Source organism: Muscardinus avellanarius (assembly GCF_963383645.1).
Source record: "Muscardinus avellanarius genome assembly, chromosome: 19".
In the NCBI taxonomy this organism is placed as follows: Eukaryota; Metazoa; Chordata; class Mammalia; order Rodentia; family Gliridae; genus Muscardinus; species Muscardinus avellanarius.
Window position 1 is genome coordinate 43,530,103 of NC_137805.1, and position 20,920 is coordinate 43,551,022.

At 49.1% G+C, this 20,920-nt stretch overlaps 1 protein-coding gene across 1 annotated transcript in view; it reads left to right on the plus strand.

Moving 5' to 3' along the window:
* Positions 1-20,920, plus strand: part of LOC308277606 (fer-1-like protein 4) — a gene marked incomplete at both ends in the record, with an annotated part of 38,580 nt that overhangs the window by 13,227 nt on the left and 4,433 nt on the right. Inside the window, 19 exons of the mRNA XM_080716871.1 lie at positions 1,416-1,503; positions 1,946-2,062; positions 3,385-3,537; positions 4,548-4,701; positions 4,795-4,919; positions 5,274-5,408; positions 5,487-5,660; positions 6,064-6,180; positions 6,268-6,429; positions 8,930-9,125; positions 9,251-9,309; positions 9,382-9,513; positions 12,286-12,328; positions 12,422-12,522; positions 12,592-12,729; positions 14,203-14,319; positions 18,991-19,118; positions 19,270-19,440; positions 20,290-20,444. Of these exons, the coding sequence (XP_080572997.1) occupies positions 1,416-1,503; positions 1,946-2,062; positions 3,385-3,537; positions 4,548-4,701; positions 4,795-4,919; positions 5,274-5,408; positions 5,487-5,660; positions 6,064-6,180; positions 6,268-6,429; positions 8,930-9,125; positions 9,251-9,309; positions 9,382-9,513; positions 12,286-12,328; positions 12,422-12,522; positions 12,592-12,729; positions 14,203-14,319; positions 18,991-19,118; positions 19,270-19,440; positions 20,290-20,444 (2,465 nt within the window). The remainder of the gene's footprint in view (positions 1-1,415; positions 1,504-1,945; positions 2,063-3,384; positions 3,538-4,547; positions 4,702-4,794; positions 4,920-5,273; positions 5,409-5,486; positions 5,661-6,063; positions 6,181-6,267; positions 6,430-8,929; positions 9,126-9,250; positions 9,310-9,381; positions 9,514-12,285; positions 12,329-12,421; positions 12,523-12,591; positions 12,730-14,202; positions 14,320-18,990; positions 19,119-19,269; positions 19,441-20,289; positions 20,445-20,920) is intronic.

Genomic DNA, 20,920 nt, shown 5'->3' on the forward strand with positions numbered 1-20,920 from the left:
ATAGGATTGTGGCGCACGCTTGTAATCCCACTACTTGGGAGGCTGAAACAGGAGGATTGAGGGTTCGAAGACAGCCTCAGCTACTTAGCTACTGCAACTTAGTGAGACTGTTTCAAAATAAAAAATAAAAAATAGGGCTTGAGGTGTAGCTCAGAGGTAGAATGCCTCTGGGCTCCATCCCCAGTACCACAAGAAAGAAGAAAAAAAAGAAAGAAAGAAAGAAAGAAAGAAAGAAAGAAAGAAAGAAAGAAAGAAAGAGAAAGAAAGGGAGGGAAAAAAGAAAGGAAGAAAGAAAGAAAGAAAGAAAGAAAGGAAGGAAGGAAGGAAGGAAGGAAGGAAGAAAGAAGGCAGGCAAGCTGAGGGTATAGCTCAGAGGTAAAGTGCCCCAGGCTCTATCCCTAGTATCAGTAAAGAAAACAAACCCAGCCCTGTCTGGCAGACAGGCAGCAGTACGACTGGAGTGCTGGTACAGGCCGAGGCTGGCAATGTAAATTGGGAAGAGATGAGGCTGGACAAGTTCCTCGGGGAGCAGAGGAGAGCTCCAGCCCTTAGCGACGGCTTGGAGGAGCGCCCCAGCCAGGGCCCCAGCCAGTGGTGGCCTCTTTCCTGTCCTCAGTGGGCACAGTGGAGCCCCTCATTCCTGAAACACTTCACTGCTGACTGTCATGACCCCCAAACCCGGCTTCCCTTCCACTTCCGTGACTTTTCTTTCTCCTCTCTTGCTGCTTGTCCCCCTCTCTTTATTTATTTATTTATTTATTTATTTATTTATTTATTTATTTCGTGGTGCTGGGGATGGAACCCAGGGCATTTTACCTCCAAGCTATATAGGGTTGCAGGTTTGAGGACAGCCTCAGCAAAATAGCAAGACTTTGAGTAACCTAGCAAGACCCTATTTCAAAAACAAGCCAGGCGTGGTGGCACACGCTTGTAATCCCAACATTTGGGAGGCTGAAACCGGAAGATCGCGGTTCGCGGACAGCCTCAACTACTTAGTGAGGCCCTCCACAACTTAGTGAGACCCGGTTTCAAAATAAAAAATAAAAATAGGGCAGGGGGTGTGGCTCGGAGATCAAATGCCCCGGGTTCCATCCCCAGACCCGCAAAAACAAAACAAAAATAAAAGGTATGGGAAGTGTAGTTTGGAGAAAGCAATCCTCAGTCACGCGCACACACACACACACACACACACACACACACACACACACACACACACCCCGAGCGGTGAGGCTGTCCTGGATGAACTGAGATATGGTCCAATGCAGAAGGCCACGCTTGGTGAGGAAGGGCACCTCTCTGAGAGCAAGTCGAGGAGGGCTGTGAGGGTAGGTTGAAGGCCTGCTCAGAGGAGGACCCAGGGGTCCATGTCCTCTCCTTGGACCTTGCCCTGCTCTGTGCACCCCTGCTCCCCGCAGACAGTTTTGCCACAGTGCTGAGCGCAGGACAATGACGCGGCCCAACGCCCTGGACCGATGCCGAGGGAGGCTGCTGACACACAGCCTGGTACGGCCTGGGGAGGGAAGCGGGGAACGTGGCTGGGACCCTCCACTCACGCTCTCTTCTTTTTCCTTTCTTTCTTTCTTTCTTTCTTTCTTTCTTTCTTTCTTTCTTTCTTTCTTTCTTTCTTTCTTTCTTTCTTTTTCTTTTCTTCTTTCTTTCTTTCTTTCTTTCTTTTTCTTTTCTTCTTTCTTTCTTTCTTTCTTTCTTTCTTTTTTTTTTTTGGTACTGGGGATGGAACCCAGGGGCATTCTACCTCTGAGCTACACCCCCAGCCCTATTTTTTATTCTTTATTTTGAAACAGGGTCTCACTGAGTTGCAAAGGGCCTCACTAAGTAGCTGAAGCTGTCCTTGAACTGGGATCCTCCTATCTCAGCCTCCCAAATGCTGGGATTACAAGTGTGTGCCACCATGCCCGGCCTTCACACTCTCTTCTTGCCCTTCCAGAACCTGCTGGCAAAGCAAGGGCTGCGGCTCTTACGGGGTCTGAGACAGGGGAACATGCAAAGGAAGATGACATCGGCCAGGAAGCTTCTTGCAAAACTGCGCTTTCTGGCACAGGAGGTAATGCCCCTCATCCACCCGTCTTGTATACGCACGCCTTCCTCTAAGCTCTTCTACCCCTGAGCGACACCCCTTGGCTGATTCCTTTTCTTCTCAATCTCTCTCTTTCTTTCATTTTTGTTGTACTGGGGATTGAACCCAGGGACATTCTACTTCTGAGATATACCCCTAGATCTATTTTATTTTAATTTTGAAACTGAGTCTCTCTGGGTTAATGAGTCTCACTACTTGCTGAGACTATCCTCAAGCCTGCAGTCCTCCTATCTCAGCCTCCAAGCGCTGGGATTACAAACATGCACCACCATGTCTGGCTTTTATTTTTTGTCTTGAAACAGAGTCTCACTAAGTTGCTGAGTGCTTACTAAATTACTGATTGCATGGAAACTGCAATCCTTACACCCAGCTCAACCTCCTGTTATTCCTCATTACAACATCCTCTCTTTCTTTCTTTCTTTCTTTCTTTCTTTCTTTCTTTCTTTCTTTCTTTTTCTTTTGTACTGGGGATAGAACCCAAGGCCTTCTACCTCAGTGCTACACCCCCAGCCCTATTTTATATTTTATTTGGAAACAGGGTCTCACTAAGTTTCTGAGAGCCTCACTAACCTGCTGAGGCTGGCTTCGAACCTGCGATCCTCCTGTCTCAGCCTCCCAAGTCCTGGGATCACAAGTGTGTGGGAGAACTACAGAAAGATGAGAGTGGGAAGGAGGGAAGGGTAAAGGCATTTTGTTGACACATGCTCCGACACGGATGAAGCTTGAGGACACTACCTAAACACAGAAGGACAGGTTCTGCCTGATTCCACGCACAGCTGTCGTGGCGCATACCCGTAATCCCAGCATTTGGGAGGCTGAGTCGGGAGTATCACAGGTTCAAGGCCAGCCTCAGCTACTTAGTGAGGCCCTCCACAACTTAGTGAGACCCTGTTTAAAAAAAAAAAAAAAGGATAAAAACATAAGCCTGGGATGTAGCTCAGAGGTAGAATGTCCCTGGGTTCAACCCTCAGTACTAAATAAATAATTAATAAATTAAAAATATAGGGCTGGGGGTATAGTTCGGAGGTAGAATATTTCTGGGTTCAATCCCTAGTAACACACACACACACACACACACACACACACACACTTACTAATAATAATAATCACTGAGGTTGGACCTGGAGTCTCAGGTGGCCTATGGGGGTTCAGGAGATGTCAGGCACAGGGGGTCCCATGTACCTGGGGTTCAGAAGGGGTCAGGGTGGATAGTTGATTCATCCACCCAGCAAAAGCTGTGGGGACAGTGGCTCTGCACCCACACCTGGGTGGCCCGCTCTTTCCTGCAGCCCCAGCCTCCCCTCCCTGACGTGCTGGTCTGGATGCTCAGTGGGCGGCGTCGTGTGGCCTGCACCCGGATCCCCGCCCAGCACGTGCTGTTCTCCGTGGTCGAGGAGGAGCGGGGCCGGAACTGTGGGAAGATCCAGAGTCTGCTGCTCACAGTGAGGGGACCGAGACGAGGGTGCTGGGGGAGTGGTTCCCAGCCAGGGGCTCTTGTGCTCTTTTAATTGTTCAAAGAGCCAAAAGGATAGCGGGGCGCACGCTTGTAATCCCAGTGCTTGGGAGGCTGAGACAGAAGGATCGCAGGTTCAAAGCCAGCCTTGACATCTTAGCGAGGTCCTCCGCAACTTAGCAAGACCCTGTTTCCAAATAAATAAAATCGGAGCCGGGCATGGTGGTGCACACTTGTAATCCCAGCATTCGGGAGGCTGAGACCGGAGGATTGCGGTTTGCAGACAGCCTCAGCTATTACTTAGTGAGGCCCTCTGCAATTTAGTGAGGCCCTGTTTCAAAATAAAGAATAAAAATAGGGCAGGGGGTGTAGCTCGGAGGTTGAATGCCCCTGGGTTCCATCCCCAGACCCGCAAAAAAAAAAAAAAAAGAAAATTCAGCTAGGGGTTTAGCCTCAGAGGTAGAATGCCTCTGAGTTCAATCCCCAGTGCCACACACAAGAAAGAAAAGAAAAGAAAAGAAAGGAAAAGAAAAGAAGAGAAAAGAAAGGAAAAGAAAGAAAGAGTAAAACAGGACTATGGGTGTAGCTCAGAGGCAGAATGCCCCTGGGTTCAATTCCCAGTGACACACAGAAAGAAAGAATAAAAAATAGGACTGGGGATGTAGCTCAGAGGTAGAATGCCCCTGGGTTTGATTTCTAGTACTACAAATAAATAAGTAAATAAATAAACAAATAAATAAATAAAATAAAAGCCCAAAGGAGATTGTGGTTTCACCCAGGTCAGCAAAGCTGTCTGCCCTGGGCTGCACTGACCCAAAGAGTGGACTAGTGGCGAGGTGTCCCTAGTGGGAAGAATCTGTGCCCTCGGGTAGGAAACAGGAATGGAGATGTGTTGGGGATGGAGGAAACAAGGGAAGGACGGGGTCAGACGTAGCTTTGGGTGGGATTGTGGGTATAGAAAGAGGCTTCGGAGACAGGACACGCCTCCTTTCCCTACAGGCACCTGGGGCCACCCCTGGGGAGGTCTGTGCCAAGCTGGAGCTCTTCCTGTGGCTGGGGCTGGGCAGGCAAGCCAAGGCGTGCATCTCCGAGCTGCCCCCCGACCTGCTGCCCGAGCCCTCGACCGGGTTGCCCCACGGCCTGCGCCGGGATGGTGAGTGCCGGTGGGCCCCAGGAGGGGGCTCACGAGCCAGGGACCCTCGTGGTGTCCTGAGCAAGTGCCGCCTCTTCCTTCCCCTCACCCCAGATTTTAGCTACTTCCAGCTCCGGGCTCACCTCTACCAGGCCCGGGGTGTGTTGGCAGCCGATGACAGTGGCCTCTCGGACCCCTTCGCCCGAGTCCTCATCTCCACCCAGTGCCAGACCACACGAGTAAGGCCGCGGCTGCGACCTAGGCAGAGGGGCCGGGAGGCCAGGTGGCCGCTCTGTGCTAGCCAGGGCTCTAAGGTCTCTTCCCACCCTGGAACTTCAGGACAGGCCAGTGGATGGGGCTGACTTGGGGATGGTGTTGACCAGACATCTTAGGGGAAAGGAGTCTAGCCAGGGCTGACTGTAGGACTGGGCCGGGGCTGGCAGGGGCAGCTGACCAACCAACGGTGTTCCCACTTCCTCTGCTCCTCCGCCTTTTGGAAAAGCATTATCGGAAGTTTCACTTTGGGGCGGGTCTGTGTTGGGGCGCTGCCCTCTGACACCTGCCATCGCCCCCTTCTCTGCGTGGCTCTCAAGGTTCTGGAGCAGACGCTGAGCCCGCTGTGGGATGAGCTCTTGGTATTTGACCAGCTGATCGTGGATGGGAGGCGGGAGCACTTGCAGGAGGATCCTCCATTGGTGATCGTCAATGTCTTTGACCACAACAAGCTGGTGAGTCCTGCCAGCCGGCCGCCCTTCTCTGGCTCCTGAGCGCGTTCTCCCTTTGTGTTTACTGCTCTGCTCCCACAGGGCCCCCCTGTGTTCCTGGGCAGGGCGCTGGCTGCCCCGAGGGTAAAGCTGATGGAGGACCCATACCAGGCCCCTGAGCTGCAGTTCTTCCCCCTGAGGAAGGGGCCGCGGGCGGCTGGGGAGCTCATTGCCACCTTCGAACTCATCGAACTGGAGTACGGTGGTCGACTGGAGGTGAGAATATCCTGGTCTCAATGGTGTAGCCGCAGGCCCCTCTTCTTATTCATCCAGCCCCAGGGAATAGAAAACACAGGTGTGCACACACACCCCTTACCCCCAGAGAATACAGGCTGCGGGTCTGTCCTGGGCTGCCTCCTCAGGCCTCCTGACCCCAGCAACCTCACATGTGACCGTCCTCTAAGTTTGCCCCACCAGGCCTCCAGCCCCAGAGCAGGCAGGTGGGTCCCTCTTGCAGCGGTCCCTCCCTGCGGGGCTCGGCTTCTCCCCTCCCACCAATCCTGCCTCACCTGCTTCCCCTGCGTGCCCTTCACCAGAATCTCTCCATACCCCGCCCCAAGCCCGGGCTTTCCCTTCTTTGGCCAGATTCTTCTTTGACCTCTGACCTCTTCTCCCGCAGCCATCAGTGCCCAGGGACGTGGAGCCCCAGGACCTGACTCCCCTGCTCGAGCCCCTGTCTGGACGCCTGTCCCTGCCACCCAGCGTGCGCCCAGTGCTCAGGGAGTTCCGAGTTGAGGTGGCACCAGGCACTCAAGCCCCTCGCTGCCCACACTCTGGCCCTCTTCCTGGTGCAGGTCCTTGACTCTCCGCTTCCTGACCCAAGGTGCTGTTCTGGGGGCTGAGGGGCCTCGGCCGTGTGCACCTGTTTGAGGTGGAGCAGCCTCAGGTGGTGCTGGAAGTGGCCGGGCAACGTGTGGAGTCTGAGGTCCTGGCCAGCTACCGTGAGAAGCCCAACTTCACTGAGCTCGTCAGGTGTCTAACCGTGGTGAGTTGGGGCGAGGAGCGCCAGGTAGAGGGGCAAAGAGGGCAGTGGACGTGACTTTGCTGGATCCAAAGGCCAGCCAGCTCTTTGTAAAAGACAAAAGAATAAATATGTTAGCTTTGTGGGCCACACAATCTCAGTCGCAATTACTAACTCTGCTGCTGTTGCATGAAAACAGCCAGAGATGATATGCAAATGAATGAATAGGACTGTGTTCTGATAAAACTTTATTTGCAAAAATTGGCAGTGAAACTGGGCATTGTGGTGCATGCCGGTAATTTCAGCTACTAGGGCGGCTGAGGCAGAAGAATCACAAGTTTGAGGCTAACCTGGGCAACTTAGCAAAAACCCTGACTCAAAATTAAAAAATGAAGTCAGCCGGGCATGGTGGCTCACGCTTGTAATCCCCGCACTTGGGAGGCTGAGACAGGAGGATCACACAGGTTCGAAGCCAGCCTCAGCTACTGAGTGAGGCTCTCAGCAACTTAGTGAGACCCTACTTCCAAATAAAAGTATAAAGTAGCTGGGCATGGTGGCGCATGTTTGTAATCCCAGCATTTGGGAGGCTGAGACTTGAGGATCACAGTTCACAGGCAGTCTCAGCTACTTAGTCTCAGCCCTCTGCATCTTAGTGAGACCCTGTTTCAAAATAAAGAATAAAAAATAGGGCAGGGGGTGTAGCTCAGAGGTCGAATGCCCCTGGGTTCCATCCCCAGACCCGCAAAAAAAAAAAAAAAAGTATAGCCTGGAGGTAGAAAAGCCCCTGGGTATTTTGTGGTACACCTAGTACCACAAAAATAAATAAATAAAATAAAAGAATATAAAATAGGGCTGGGGGTGTAGCCCCCAGGTAGAATGCACTGTGGGGTCCTGGAATCAAATTCTGGCCATGTTGCTTACGATCTCATCAAATCACTTGTCTTATTTGAGGTTCAGTTTCTCTGTGTGTAAAATGGGTACAAAAGAGCTGGGCGTGGTGGCGCACGCTTGTAATCCCAGCACTTGGGAGGCTGAGACAGGAGGATCGCGCAGGTTCGAAGCCAGCCTCAGCTACTGAGTGAGGCTCTCAGCAACTTAGTGAGACCCTGTTTCCAAATAAAGTATAAAATAGGTCTGGGAGTATAGCCCGGAGGTAGAAGGCCCCTGAATTTCATCCCTAGCACCACACACCCAAGAAAAATTACATGGGCACAAAACCTGGTTTGGAGAACACACACTAGGTATGAGGGAGTGTGTGAGGAGTCAGTGAGAGAAAGGCTTTGGGTTAAAGGGCTTATGAACTGGCATGACAGTGACTGTGTGCAACGCGAGGGAACAAAGAGCAGAGGACCCAGAGTGCCGGAGGACTAAGTTAAGGCAAAGCTCCACCGCTCTGCTGTGTCTCTGCCTCACGGGCAGCAGTGTTCAGTTTGCAAACCTCATTGTGTTTACAGCTGATGAAGTTGAGAGCAGGTTACACGTTGAATTTTCTTTTCTCTTCTTTTTTTTTCTTTTCTTTTTTTTTTGTGCTACTGGGGGTGGAACCCAGGGGCTTTCTACCTCCGGGCCATACTCCCAGATCTATTTTATACTTTATTTGGAAACAGGGTCTCACTAAGTTGCCGAGAGCCTCACTAAGTAGCTGAGGCTGGCTTCGAACCTGTGCAATCTTCCTGCTCAGCCTCCCAAGCCCGGGGATTACAAGCGTGCGCCATCATGCCTGCCTTCTTTTTTTCTTTCTTTCTTTCTTTCCTTCCTTCCTTCTTTCTTTCTTTCATTCATTCTTTCTTTTTTGTGGTGCTGGGGATTGAACCTAAAGGGATTCTACTTCTGAGCTACGTCTCCAGCCCAAGTTTTTAATTCTTTCTTTCTTTCTTTCTTTCTTTCTTTCTTTCTTTCTTTCTTTCTTTCTTTCTTTTTTAATGGATCTGGGAATGGAACCCAGGGGCATTCGACCTCCAAGCTACACCCCCTGCCTGATTTTTTAATTCTTTATTTTGAAACAGGGTCTCACTAAGTTGCATAGAGCCTCACTAAGTAGCCAAGGCTGTCCGTGAACCGCGATCCTTGGGGCTCAGCTTCCAGAATCCTGGGATTACAAGCGTGCACCACCACGCCCGGCTTCCTAGCCCTATCTAGCCCTATTTTTTATTCTTTATTTTGAAATGGTCTCACTGAGTTGCAAAGGGCCTCACTAAGTAGCTGAGGCTGTCCATGAACTGCAGTTCTCCTGTCTCCGCCTCCCAGATGCTGGGATTACAAGCTGTGCCACCACATCTGGTTCTCATTTTTATTTTGAAACAGTGTTTCACTAAGTTGCTGAAAGTCTTGCTAAATTGCTGAGGCTGGCCTTGAACCCACAATCCTCCTGTCTCAGCCTCTCAAGTAGTAGGATTATAGGCATATACCAGCACAACCGGCTTAGAGTGCAGGTTTAGGTGTATTGCTTCCCCACCTGTCTCTGTGGCTGCCTTTCCTCTTCCCTTGTTCTCTGGGGATACAGTTCCTATGTTCTTGCCCGCAGAACTTGCCAGAGCAGCCTTATCTGCAGCCCCCGCTCAGCATCCTGGTGATCGAGCGCCGGGCCTTCGGCCGCACCGTCCTTGTGGGCTCCCATATTGTCCCCAGCATGCTGCGATTCACACTCCAGGGCCACGAGGATCCCTCGGAGGAGGAAGCAGTGGAGGAGGAGATGGAGCTGGTGCCAGAGGGGCCTCGAGGTTAGGGGCCCGCTCCTGGGGCCCTCTGGTTCCTGGTCGAGCTGGCTGCAGGAGACCCTCCCACAGGGCATGGAGTCCGACCTTGCTCACACAGCATCCTCATGGCATCGTCTCTTCCCTTCCAGGACAGAAGTCCCTGGACCCCTTCTTGGCTGGCGCGGGGCGGTCCCCGCAGCTCCTGAAGGTGATGGGGCGAGAGAGGGCTGGCGGGGCCTGGGGTGGTGCTGGGTTAGTGACTGAGTTCTCACGCCCGCAGGCTCCCCTGAAGAAGCTCACCCTAGGAGGCCTCCTGGGTCAAGGCCCTGAGCTGGAGGAAGACATTCCAGACCCGGAAGAGCTGGACTGGTGGTCCAAGTACCACGCTTCGCTGCAGGAGCTGCAGGGGCAGGTGGGGCAGGGGCGCCCGGGAAGGTGTGGGGGTGGAGGGTAATGAAACAATGGCTTCACTGGGAAAGATGGCGCTTGCCCTTAAGCCCCACGAATCGGGAGGCCAACGCAGGAGGAACCGCAAGCTTCAGGCCGGGCTGGACAACCTCGTGAGCTCTTGTCTCGAAGTAGTGAAAGGATGAGGCCGCAGCTCAGTGCCGCACCTGCTCGCTCCTGTGAGGCCCTGGGTTCGATTCCCAGTGCCACACACAAAAAGTTCTCATCAAAGAGAAAGCTCTAGTTTTTCAGAGATCTTTACACAGTCACCTCTTGTCATCTCTATCGCAATTTTAGAAGCTGGGGATTATCAGTTCCATTATCTAGAGCCCTGCTGTCCAATAAAAACATAGGAACCGGGCGTGGTGGCGCACGCTTGTAATCCCCGCGCTTGGGAGGAGGAGACAGGAGGATCGCGCAGGTTCGAAGCCAGCCACGCTGGCTTAGGAGACCCTGTTTCCAAATTAAAACAAATATGAAAAATAGATTTGGGAGTGTAGCCTGGAGGCAGAAGGTTTTCCAGTAACCACATCACCACCACCAAAAAAAAAAAAAAAAAAAAACATATGCAGCTCGGCACAGTGGTGTACATCTGTCATCTCAGTACTTGGGAGGCTGAGACCAGAGGATCACAGGTTCAAGGACAGCCTCAGCAAGTAGTAGGACCCTCATTAACCTAAGCATAAGCAGACCCTTTCAAAAAAAAAGACCCTTTCAAAATAAAAATAAAAGCTGGGCACGGTGGCACATGTTTGTAATCCTAGTACTTGGGAGGCTGAGACAGGTGAAGCAGAGGTTCTAGGACAACCTCAGCAACTAGTGGGGCTCTCATCAATGTAGTAATACCCTGTTACAAAAACAAAATGGGACTGGGTGTAGCTCAGAGGTAGAATGCCCCTGGGTTTAATCCCCAGTACCACAAAAAAATTAAAAATAAATAAATAATAGGCAGGCGTGGTGGCACACACTTGTAATCCCAGTACTTAGGCAGCTGAGACAGGAGGATCACAGGTTTTTGGCCAGCCTCAGCTACGAAGTGAGGTGGTCAGCAACTTAGTGAGACCCTGTTTCAAGTTAAAGAATAAAAAAACAAGGCTAGGCCAGGAGTGGTGGCTTGCAATCCCAGTACTTGAACATCTGACAAGAGGATTGCTGATTCAAGGACGGCCTCAGCAAGTAGTGAGACTCACCGGCCTAGTGAGACCTTGTTTCCAAATAAATAAAATCATGCTGGGGGTGTAACACTAAGGTAGAATGCCTCTGGGTTCCAACCCCAGTTCCACAAAATAAATAAATAAATAAATAAGGCTGGGGGTGTAGCTCAGAGGTAGAATGCCCCTGGATTTAATCTTCAGCACCACACACACACACACACACACACACACACACACACACAAGTAAAATGAAACAGGAGATTAACTTTAATAATATACTTAATTGAACATAATATATGCAAAACATAATTTTACCAAGAAATCATAAAAATTAATAATGAGCTATTTTACATGCATTTGTCATAGTAAATCTGGTGTGTAAGCCGGGCGTGGTGACGCATGCTCATAATCCCAGCATTCGGGAGGCTGAGACGGGGGGATTGCAGTTCGAGGACAGTCTCAGTTACTACTTAGTGAGGCCCTTTGCAACTCAGTGAGACCCTGTTTCAAAATAAAGAATAAATAGTGAGGCTTTCAGCAACTTAGTGAGACCCTGTTTCCAAATAAAATATAAAAAAGGTCTGGGAGTATAGCCTGGAGGTAGAAAGCCTCTGGGTTCCACCCCCAGTACCACCAAAAATAAAAAAATAAATAAATAAATAAATAAATAGGGCTGAGGGTGTAGCTCGGAGGTAGAATGCCCCTGGTTTCCATCCCCAGACCCGCAAAAAAAAAAAAAAAAAAAAAGAAAGAAATCTGCCGTGTTTTTATGTTTCCCTCGCATCTCAATTTGCCGTCCACATTTAGTGCTCAGCAGACGCACATGACTGGGGTCACTGTCTCAGCTGGGGCAGGACTAGATGGTAAGTGGAATCTTTGAACAAGAAGTGTGTGACAAAGCCAGACGTGGTGGTGGCACACGCTTGCAATCCCAGCATTCGGGAGGCTGAGACCGGAGGATCGCAGTTTCCCGACAGCCTCGGCTACTTAGTGAGGCCCTCTACAACTCAGTGAGACCCGGTTTCAAAATAAAGAATAAAAAATAGGGCAGGGGGTGTAGCTCAGAGGTCAAAAGCCCCTGGCTTCCATCCCCAGACCCACACACACACACAAAAAAAAACTGTGTTACACACCTGAAACAGAGGATTTCCGATTCGCCATCTGGGCGTGACAGCACACACTTGTAATTCTGCTACTTGGGAGGCTGAGACAGGAGGATCTCAGGTTCGAGGGGAGCCTTAGCAACTTAGTGAGACCACCCTCAGCAACACAGAGAGATCCTGTTTCAAAATAAATAAAATAGGGCTTGGAGGTAGAATGCTCCTGAGCTCAGTCTCTACTGTAAAATAAACCAAAGAAGAAGAAAAAGAAGGAGAAGGAGAAGGAGGAGAAGAAGAAGAAGGAGGAGGAGGAGGAGGAGGAGGAGGAGGAGGAGAGGAGGGGAAGGGGAAGAGGAGGAGGAGGATTGAGGAGGAGGAGATAGAGGAGGAGGAGGAGGAAGACTGAGGAGGAGAAGGAGGAGGAGGCGGAGGACAGGGGAGGTGAGGGGGGTGGGGAGAATCTGAGCTTCCTTTCAATTTCAGTCCAACTTTGATGAGGACGAGATGGACGATCCAGGGGATTCGGGTAAGCAGTTGGGCTGTTTGGCTCTTGCCCCATCTGTCCAGCCCCACCTCCCCACCCAGATACTTCTCACCTGGGGCTTTCTTCTGTTTTCAGATGGCATCAACCTTCTTTCTGTGGATGGAGAGACCCAGGGCCCGGGTGAGGCTGATATCAAAGGCTCCGTGATTCAGAGACAGGGCCTCGCCACCCTGAAGGTGACTGGGTGTGGTGAGGGGTCTCGCGGACTCTGCTGTCGGGTGGCCACTGAAGCCCTGGCCTTTCAGATCTACAACAGGTCCTTGGAGGAGGAGTTTAACCACTTTGAAGACTGGCTGAATGTGTTTCCCTTGTACCGGGGGCAGGGGGGCCAGGATGGAGACGGAGAGGAAGAGGGCTCTGGACACTTTGTGGGCAAGTTCAAGGTGTGTTTGGGAAAGGAAAGGAGCCAGGTATTCTGGAGGAGAAATCAGTCTCTTTCTGTTTCTCTCTCTTTTTTTAGTATTAGGGATTGAACCCAGGGGCTCCCTACCTCTGAGCTATGCCCCCTGCCCTAGTTTATTTTTATTTTGAAACAGGGTCTCGCTAAGTTATTGTTCACTGGTCTTGAACCTGTGATCCTCCTGTCTCAGCCTCCCAAGTACTAAGATTACAGGTGTGCACCACTATGCTCAGCTTTTTTTTTTTTTTTTTTTTTGGTGGTACTGGAGTTCCTGGAAACCCTTCTACCTCTGGGCTACACTCCCAGACCTATTTTATATTATTTTTTAAATTTGGAAACAGGGTCTCTTAAGCCAGCGAGGCTGGCTTAGAACCTGGGCGATCCTCCTGTCTCTGCCTCCCAAGCGCGGGGACTACAAGCGTGCGCCACCATGCCCGGCCTTTATTTTTATTTTAAAACAGGGCCTTTCTAGGTTAATGAGAATCTCATGATTTGTTGAGGTTTTACTCAAACCTGTGATCCTCCCGTCTAAGCCTCCCAAGTACTGGGAATATAGGCGTGTATCATCATGCCTGCATTTTTCTTTCTTTCTTTTTTATTGTTTTTAATTAATCTTTTTGGTACTAGGGATTAAATACAGGGGAATTCTACCTCCCCAGCCACACTCCTAGCCCTTTAATTAGTTTATTTATTGTGGTACCAGTGGTTGAACTCAGGGGCATTCTGCCTTCTAGCTACACCCCTAGCCCTATTACTATTTTTTGAAACAGGATCTTGCTAGGCTGATGAGTCTCACTACTTGCTGAGGCTGTCCTTGAACCTGGTATCTTCTTGTCCCAGCTTCCCAAGTACTGGAATTACAGGCATGTACTACCATACCCTGTGGGGTTTTTTTTCTTTTTCTTTTTGTTTTGTTGTTGTTTTTAATTAATTTTTTAGTACTAGAGATTAAGCACAGGGGAATTCTACCTCCCACTTATACCCCAGCTATACCCCTAGCTTGCTTGCTTGCTTGCTTGCTTATTTATTTATTTATTTATTTATTTATTATGGGTCTGGGGATGGAACCCAGGGACATTCTGCCTCCGAGCTACACCCTCTGCCCTATATTTTCTCCCCCACCCCCTCCTCCTTCTTCTTTTGGTGGTACTGGGGTTCCTGAATGTCCTTCTACCTCCAGGCTACACTCCCAGACCTATTTTTATTTTTTTATTTGGAAACAGGGTCTCTTAAGCCAGCGAGGCTGGCTTCGAACCTGCGCGATCCTCCTGTCTCTGGCTCCCAAGCGTGGGGATTACAAGCGTGCACCACCATGCCTGCTGACCTTATTTTTTAATTTTGAAATAGGGTCTTGCTAAATTGCTGGGGCTGGCTTAGAGTCTCTGATCCTCCTGTCTCAGCCTCCCAAGTAGAGGAAAACTCCTACCATAGCCTTTTCTCTCTCCCTCTACCCCAGGGCTCCTTCCTCATTTACCCCGAGTCGGAAGCAGTGTCCTTCTCTGGGCCCCAGATCTCCCGGGGAATCCCACAGAACCGGCCCGTAAAGCTCCTGGTCAGAGTGTATGTTGTAAAGGTGAGTACCCGCAGCTCTGGCTCCGCAGGCCTCTGGTGCCAGCAAAGGTAAGGAACAAGAAGCCCGCGGGATGAAGGCTTCGGAGGGAACCTTAGTGATCACAGAGCCCAACGCCTTTGTTTTTTGAATGGGAAATCTTAGGTACAAAGTTAAGAGACTCCTGGGGCTGCAAATTTAGTGTGCAGGACTCGTGAGTCCCTGTGCAGAATGGCTTATCAGATATCTTTGTGGGTTCTTCCTTTGCTATGGTTTTTATGTGATCAGCAGGGCCCTTAGATTTTTTGAAAGGCATCTCAGGGAGTAACAAGGTGATCGACTTATTCTATCCCCCACTGCCCCAACCCTGATCACCAGAGCAGACGCTGGCTTCTCTCTCTTTCTTTCTCTTTCTTTCTTTCTTTCTTTCTTTCTTTCTTTCTTTCTTTCTTTCTCTTTTTGGTACTGGGGATGGAACCCACGGGCATTCTACCTCTGAGCTATATTTCCAGCCCTATTTTTTATTCTTTATTTTGAAACAGGGTCTCACTGAGTTGCAAAGGGCCTCGCTAAGTAGCTGAGGCTGGCTGCGAACCACGATCCTCCTGTCTCAGCTTCCCAAATGCTGGGATTACAAGTGTCTGCCACCATGCCCGGTTCTGCTTTTATCTTTCTGATTGATTGATTGATTGATTGGAACTGGGGATTGAACCCAGGGACATTTACCTCTGAACTACACCCTCAGCCTTATTTATTTTATAATTAAAAAATTTTAAAGCAGGATCTCACTAAATTGCAGGAGGACTCACTAAGTTTCTGAGGCTGTCCTCAACCCTGCAATCTTCTGTCTCAGTCTCCCAAGTACTGGGATTATAGGTGTGTACCACCACGCCCAGCTACATGTTCTATTTTTTTATTTTGTATTTTCTATTGGCACTGGGGATTGAACCCAGGGGTATTTTAATCTCTGAGCTACATTCCCAACCCTACTTTATTTTTTACTTTGAAACAGGGTCTAAGTTGTACAAGGCCTCACTAAGTTGCTGAGGCTGGCTGTGAACCTGTGATCCTCCTGTCAAAGCCTCCCAAGTACTAGGATTACAAGTGTGCCCCACCACACCCAGCCTCAGCTCTGTATTTTAAGTATAGGGATTCTTACTGGGTGTGGTGGTCCATACTTGTAATCCCAATACTTGGAAGCCTGAGACAGGAGCATCACAGGTTTGTGGCCGGCCTCAGAAGCATGAGGCCCATGCAACTTAGTGAGACCCTGTTTCAAAAATAAAAAATAAACCAGGCATGGTGCCACACATTTGTAATCTCAGCATTCAGGAGGTTGAGATGGGAGAATTGCTGTTCTCGGAAAGCCTCAGCTGCTTAGTGAGGCTCTCTGAGATCCTGTTTCAAAATAAAGAATAAAAAATAGGGCCGAGGGTGTATCTCAGAGGTTAGAATGCCCCTGGGTTAAATCTGTAAGAACAATAAAATAAATAAATAAATAAATAAATAAATAAATAAATAAATATTAAAATAAAAAGTAAAATAGAGCTGGGCATGATGGTGCATGCTTGCAATCCCAGTACTTTGGAGGCTGAGACAGGAGGATCGCAGGATTATGGCCAGCCTCAGCTGCTTAGTTAGGCCCTGTTTTAAAATAAAGACTAGAAAATAGGGCTGAGGGTATAGCTCCAAGGTAGAATGCCTCTGGGTTCAATCCCCAGTACTGTGGGCAAATAAAATAGGGCTATGGATGTAACTCAGAGGTAGAAAGCCCTAGTGTTCTACCCCTAGTACCACACACACACAAAGAAAAAAACACGCAAAAGATATATATATATATATATATATATACTATACATATATATACACACATATACACATATATACATACACACACATATATATATAGTAATAAAAGTATAAAGTACAAATGTGATTAATCCTAAGTAAAGAGTTTGATTGACTTCAGGGATGAGAAGAGAAATCAGGTAAACTTAATTAGGGGCCTTCAATTTGTTGGTAGGGTCTTTTTTTTTTTTTTTGCGTACTGGGGATAGAACCCAAGGACATTCTACCGTCAAGCTACACCCACAGCCCTATTTTTTTAGTCTTATTTATTTATTGGTGGTACTGGGGTTCCTGGAAGCCCTTCTACCTCCAAGATACACTCCCAGACCTATTTTTATATTTTTATTTGGAAACAGGGTTTCTTAAGCCACCATGGCTGGCTTGGAACCTGCGCAATCCTCCTGTCTCCGCCTCCCAAGCGCAGGAATTACAAGCGTGCGCCATCATGCCCGGCTTAGTCTTTTATTTATTTTTTATTTATTTTTTGGTGGTACTGGGGTTCCTGGAAGCCCTTCTACCTCCGGGCTACACTCCCAGACCTATTTTTTATACTTTTTTATTTGGAAACAGGGTCTCCTAAGCCAGCGCGCGCGGCTGGCTTCGAACCTGCGCGATCCTCCTGTCTCTGCCTCCCAAGAGCGGGGATTACAAGCGTGCGCCACCACGCCCGGCTTAGTCTTTTATTTTTGAAACAGGGCTCACTGAGTTGTGAAGAGCCTCGCTAAATAGCTGAGGCTGTCCGTGAACCGTGATCCTCCGATCTCTGCCTCCCAAATGCTGGGATTACAAGCGTGCGCCACCACGCCTGGCGGCTGTTGGTAGAGTCTTACTATTAGCTGGGCATGCACATGCTCAGTTTTTCTTTTTTTCTCTCTCAGATACATCCTACCTCTGAGCTTACACCCTAGTAATTTATATTTATTTATTTATTTATTATTATTTTTGTGGTACTTGGGATTGAATTTAAGGGCATTATTATTATTTTTGTATATGGGTTTGGGGATGAAAGCCAGAGGCATTCAACCTCCAAGATACACCCCCTGCCCTATTTTGAAACCGGGTCTCACTGAATTGTAGGGGGCCTCACTTAGTAGCTGAGGCTGTCCGCAAACCGTGATCCTCCGGTCTCAGCCTCCCGAATGCTGGGATTACAAGCATGCACTACCACGCTCAGTTGAATTTAAGGGCATTATACCTCCAAGTTATACCCCCAGTCCAATTTTATTTTTTGTTGTGAAACAGGGTCTTGCTAGGTTGCTGAGACTTACTACATTGGTAGGGCTTCTTCAAACCTGTCATCTTCCTGTCTCAGTCTCCCAAGTACTGGTATTACAGGTGTGTACCACCATGCTTGGATTCAATGTCTCTGTCTCTCTCTTTTTCTTCTTCTCCTTCTCCTTCTCCTTCTTTCTTCTTTCTTCTTTGGTAATAGGGATTGAACCTAGTGGCATTCTACCTTCAAACTATGTCCCCAGCCTGAATTCTTTATTTGGAAACAGGATCTCTTAGGTTTCCAAGAGCCTCCCAATATTGCTGAGGCTGGTTTTGAACCTGTGATCCTCCTGTCTTAGCCTCCCAACATGCACCACCATGTCCAGCTCAATGTATTTTTTATTTTCTATTTTTTTTATTTTTTATTTTTGGTGGTACTGGGGTTCCTGGAAGCCCTTCTACCTCCCGGGCTATACTCCCAGACCTATTTTAACATTTTTTATTTGGAAACAGGGTCTCCTAAACCAGCGCGCGCAGCTGGCTTCGAACCTGCGCGATCCTCCTGTCTCTGCCTCCCAAGAGCGGGGATTACAAGCGTGCGCCACCACGCCCGGCTCAATGTATTTTTTAAAGATTAGTTAAGCAGGGTGTCGTGGTGAACGCTTGTGATCCTGGTACTTGGGAGGCTGAGAGAGGAGGATCATAGGTTCACGGACAGCCTCAGCTACTTAGTGAGGCTCTCTGCAACATAGTAAGACCTGGTTTCGAAATAAAGAATAAAATATTGGGCTGGGGTATAGCTCAGAGGCAGAATGTCCCTAGATTCCATTCCGAGTACAGCAAAAAAAAAAAAAAAAAAAAAAAAAAAATTAGTTAAAATACTCTCAGTTTAAAAGGTAAAATATACTCATCATAAAAAATAAAAGTCAAGCCGGGCGTGGTAACACACGCTTGTAATCCCCGCGCTTGGGAGGCAGAGACGGGATCACGTAGGTTCAAAGCCAGGCTCACTGGCTTATAGGTCTGGGAGTGTAGCCCAGAGGTAGAAGGGTTTCCAGGAACCCCAATATCACCAAAAAATAAATAAATAAAAAATAAAAGTCTAGAGCCAGGTGTGGTGGCACAAGCTTGTAACCTGGCTATTTGGGAGGCTGAGACAGGAGGATTGCGGTTCACGAACAGCCTTTACTTAGTGAGGACCTATGCAACACAGTGAGACCCTGCTTCAAAATAAAGAATAAAAAATAGGGCTGGGGGTGTATCTCAGGGGTAAAATGCCCATTTTATTCCTAATACCGCAAAAAATAAAATAGGATAGTGGGTGCAGCTCAAATTTAGACTGCCCCTTGGTTCCTCCCTAGCACCACACACAGAAAAAATGTCTATCAATACCATAGTTATCAGTTGAATAGTAAGTCCCTTAAACATCTTTCCAGATATTTTGTCTTGTTATAGTTTTCATTATAGCTATTTGTATGTCTTACATATTTCATAACTAATTGAAAAGTCATCCTGTCTAACCTCTCCATGGGAAATCTCTTCTTGGTTCCTTTCTGTTACACTTACTCTGAGATTAGGTCCAAGGGTTTGGGCTCTGCCACTGCCACTTCTCCCAATTCCATGCCATGCCCCTAGGCTACCAACCTGGCTCCCGCAGACCCCAATGGCAAGGCAGACCCCTACGTGGTGGTGAGCGCGGGCAAGGAGCGGCAGGACACCAAGGAGCGCTACATCCCCAAGCAGCTCAACCCCGTCTTCGGAGAGTGAGGCTGGGCCCTGGGGTTGAAACGGGGGAGCGACTTGGTCATTCAGCCCCGCGGCTCAAGGGCTCTGTGATGGCAGGAGAGGGGACACCCCCTCCCCATCACCTCTGAGGATGTAGCGCTATTCTCAGTCACTTTCCCTCCTGGCCAGGGTCCTGGAGCTAAGCCTGTCTCTCCCGGCTGAGCCAGAACTGACCGTGGCCATCTTTGACCATGACCTCGTGGGTTCTGATGACCTCATTGGAGAGACCCACATTGATCTGGAAAACCGTTTCTACAGCCACCATAGAGCAAACTGTGGGCTGGCCTCCCAGTATGATGTGTGAGTGTGGCAGGGTCCCTCTGGAAGCGTCTTCATCTCTGAGCAAACATGTTCAAGCTTAAATTCCCATTTGTATCTCCAGATTCTACAATTTCATAGAAGGGAACCATCCACTCCCCTTCTAGACTTTAGTGCTCCGTGGCCAGACGTGGGCTTGGGTGTTGGGTCCTGTAACTAATGAGTCGCTTGACTCTTTGAGCCTCAGTCCCCTCAGCTGCCAAAGAGAGAGATAGCAGAACCTCCTTTGTAAAAGCACCGGGCACAGATCCCTTTTTCAGTTTGTGTGTTTTTTGATACCAGAGCTTGAACTCTAGGGTATTTTACCTCTGAACCACATCCCCAATCCTATTATTTTTTATAGTACTGGAGCCAGAACCCAGGGGCATTCTACCTCTGAGCTCTACCCCCAGTCCTATTTTTTATTCTTTATTTTGAAACAGGTTCTCACCAAGTTGCAAAGGGCCTCACTAGGGAACTGAGGCTGTCCTCAAATTGTGATCTCCCTGTCTCAGCCTCCCAAATGCTGGGATTACAAGCGTGTGCCACCACGCCTGGCTTTTATTTTTTATTTTGAAACAGTGTCTCACTAAATTGCTGAGGGCCTCAATAAGTAGCTGAAGCTGTTCTTGAACCTGCAATCCTCTTGTCTCAGCCTCCCAAGAACTGGGATTCCAAGCATGAGCCACCATACCCAGCTCGGCATACATGTTTGATTTTCATTGTAACCCTGCCTCCCACTGTGGTTCTGAACCTGGGTCCCATGACTTTGAGGGTCTTCATCCCTGGTCCTGTGCCCGCCTGTGTCCGCACCCTGGCCCCAGCTGGGGCATTTTCCTTTGCTGCCCGCAGGGATGGCTACAATGCCTGGCGGGATGCGTTTCGGCCTTCGCAGATCCTGGCGGGGCTGTGCCAGCGCTGCAGCCTCCCAGGCCCCGAGTACCGAGCAGATGCTGTCAAGGTGGGCAGCAAAGTCTTTCTGACACCGCCTGAGACTCCACCCCCAGGTACCAGCCCCTCTCTGCTGGGCAAAGAAAGGGAGCAAGATGGTGGCAGAACAAGGTACGGGGGCCCAGGTGCAGTGCAGTGTGTCCCCCAAGAGTGACCGAAGGCAGAAAGCAAGGCGCATGAGTCTGGGTGAATAATGATGAGGTACAGGGATGCTGGGACATGATCTCTTTTTGTATTGGGGGTTGATCCTAGGGCCTTGTACAAACTAGGCAAGTGTCTACCACTGAGCACATCCCCAGCCGCCTCTTTCTTTTGGATGGAGAGGCACTGGAGGTTGAACCAAAGGTCATTCTACCTCTGAGTTATACCCCCAGGCATCATCATTCATTATTATTATTATTATTATTATTATTATTAATTATACTAGGGGCATGTCAACTCTGAGATACACCCCCCATCCCTAGTTTATTCTGAAATAGCGTTGCTGAGGCTGGCTTCAAACCTACAATCCTCCTATCTCAGCCTCATGTGC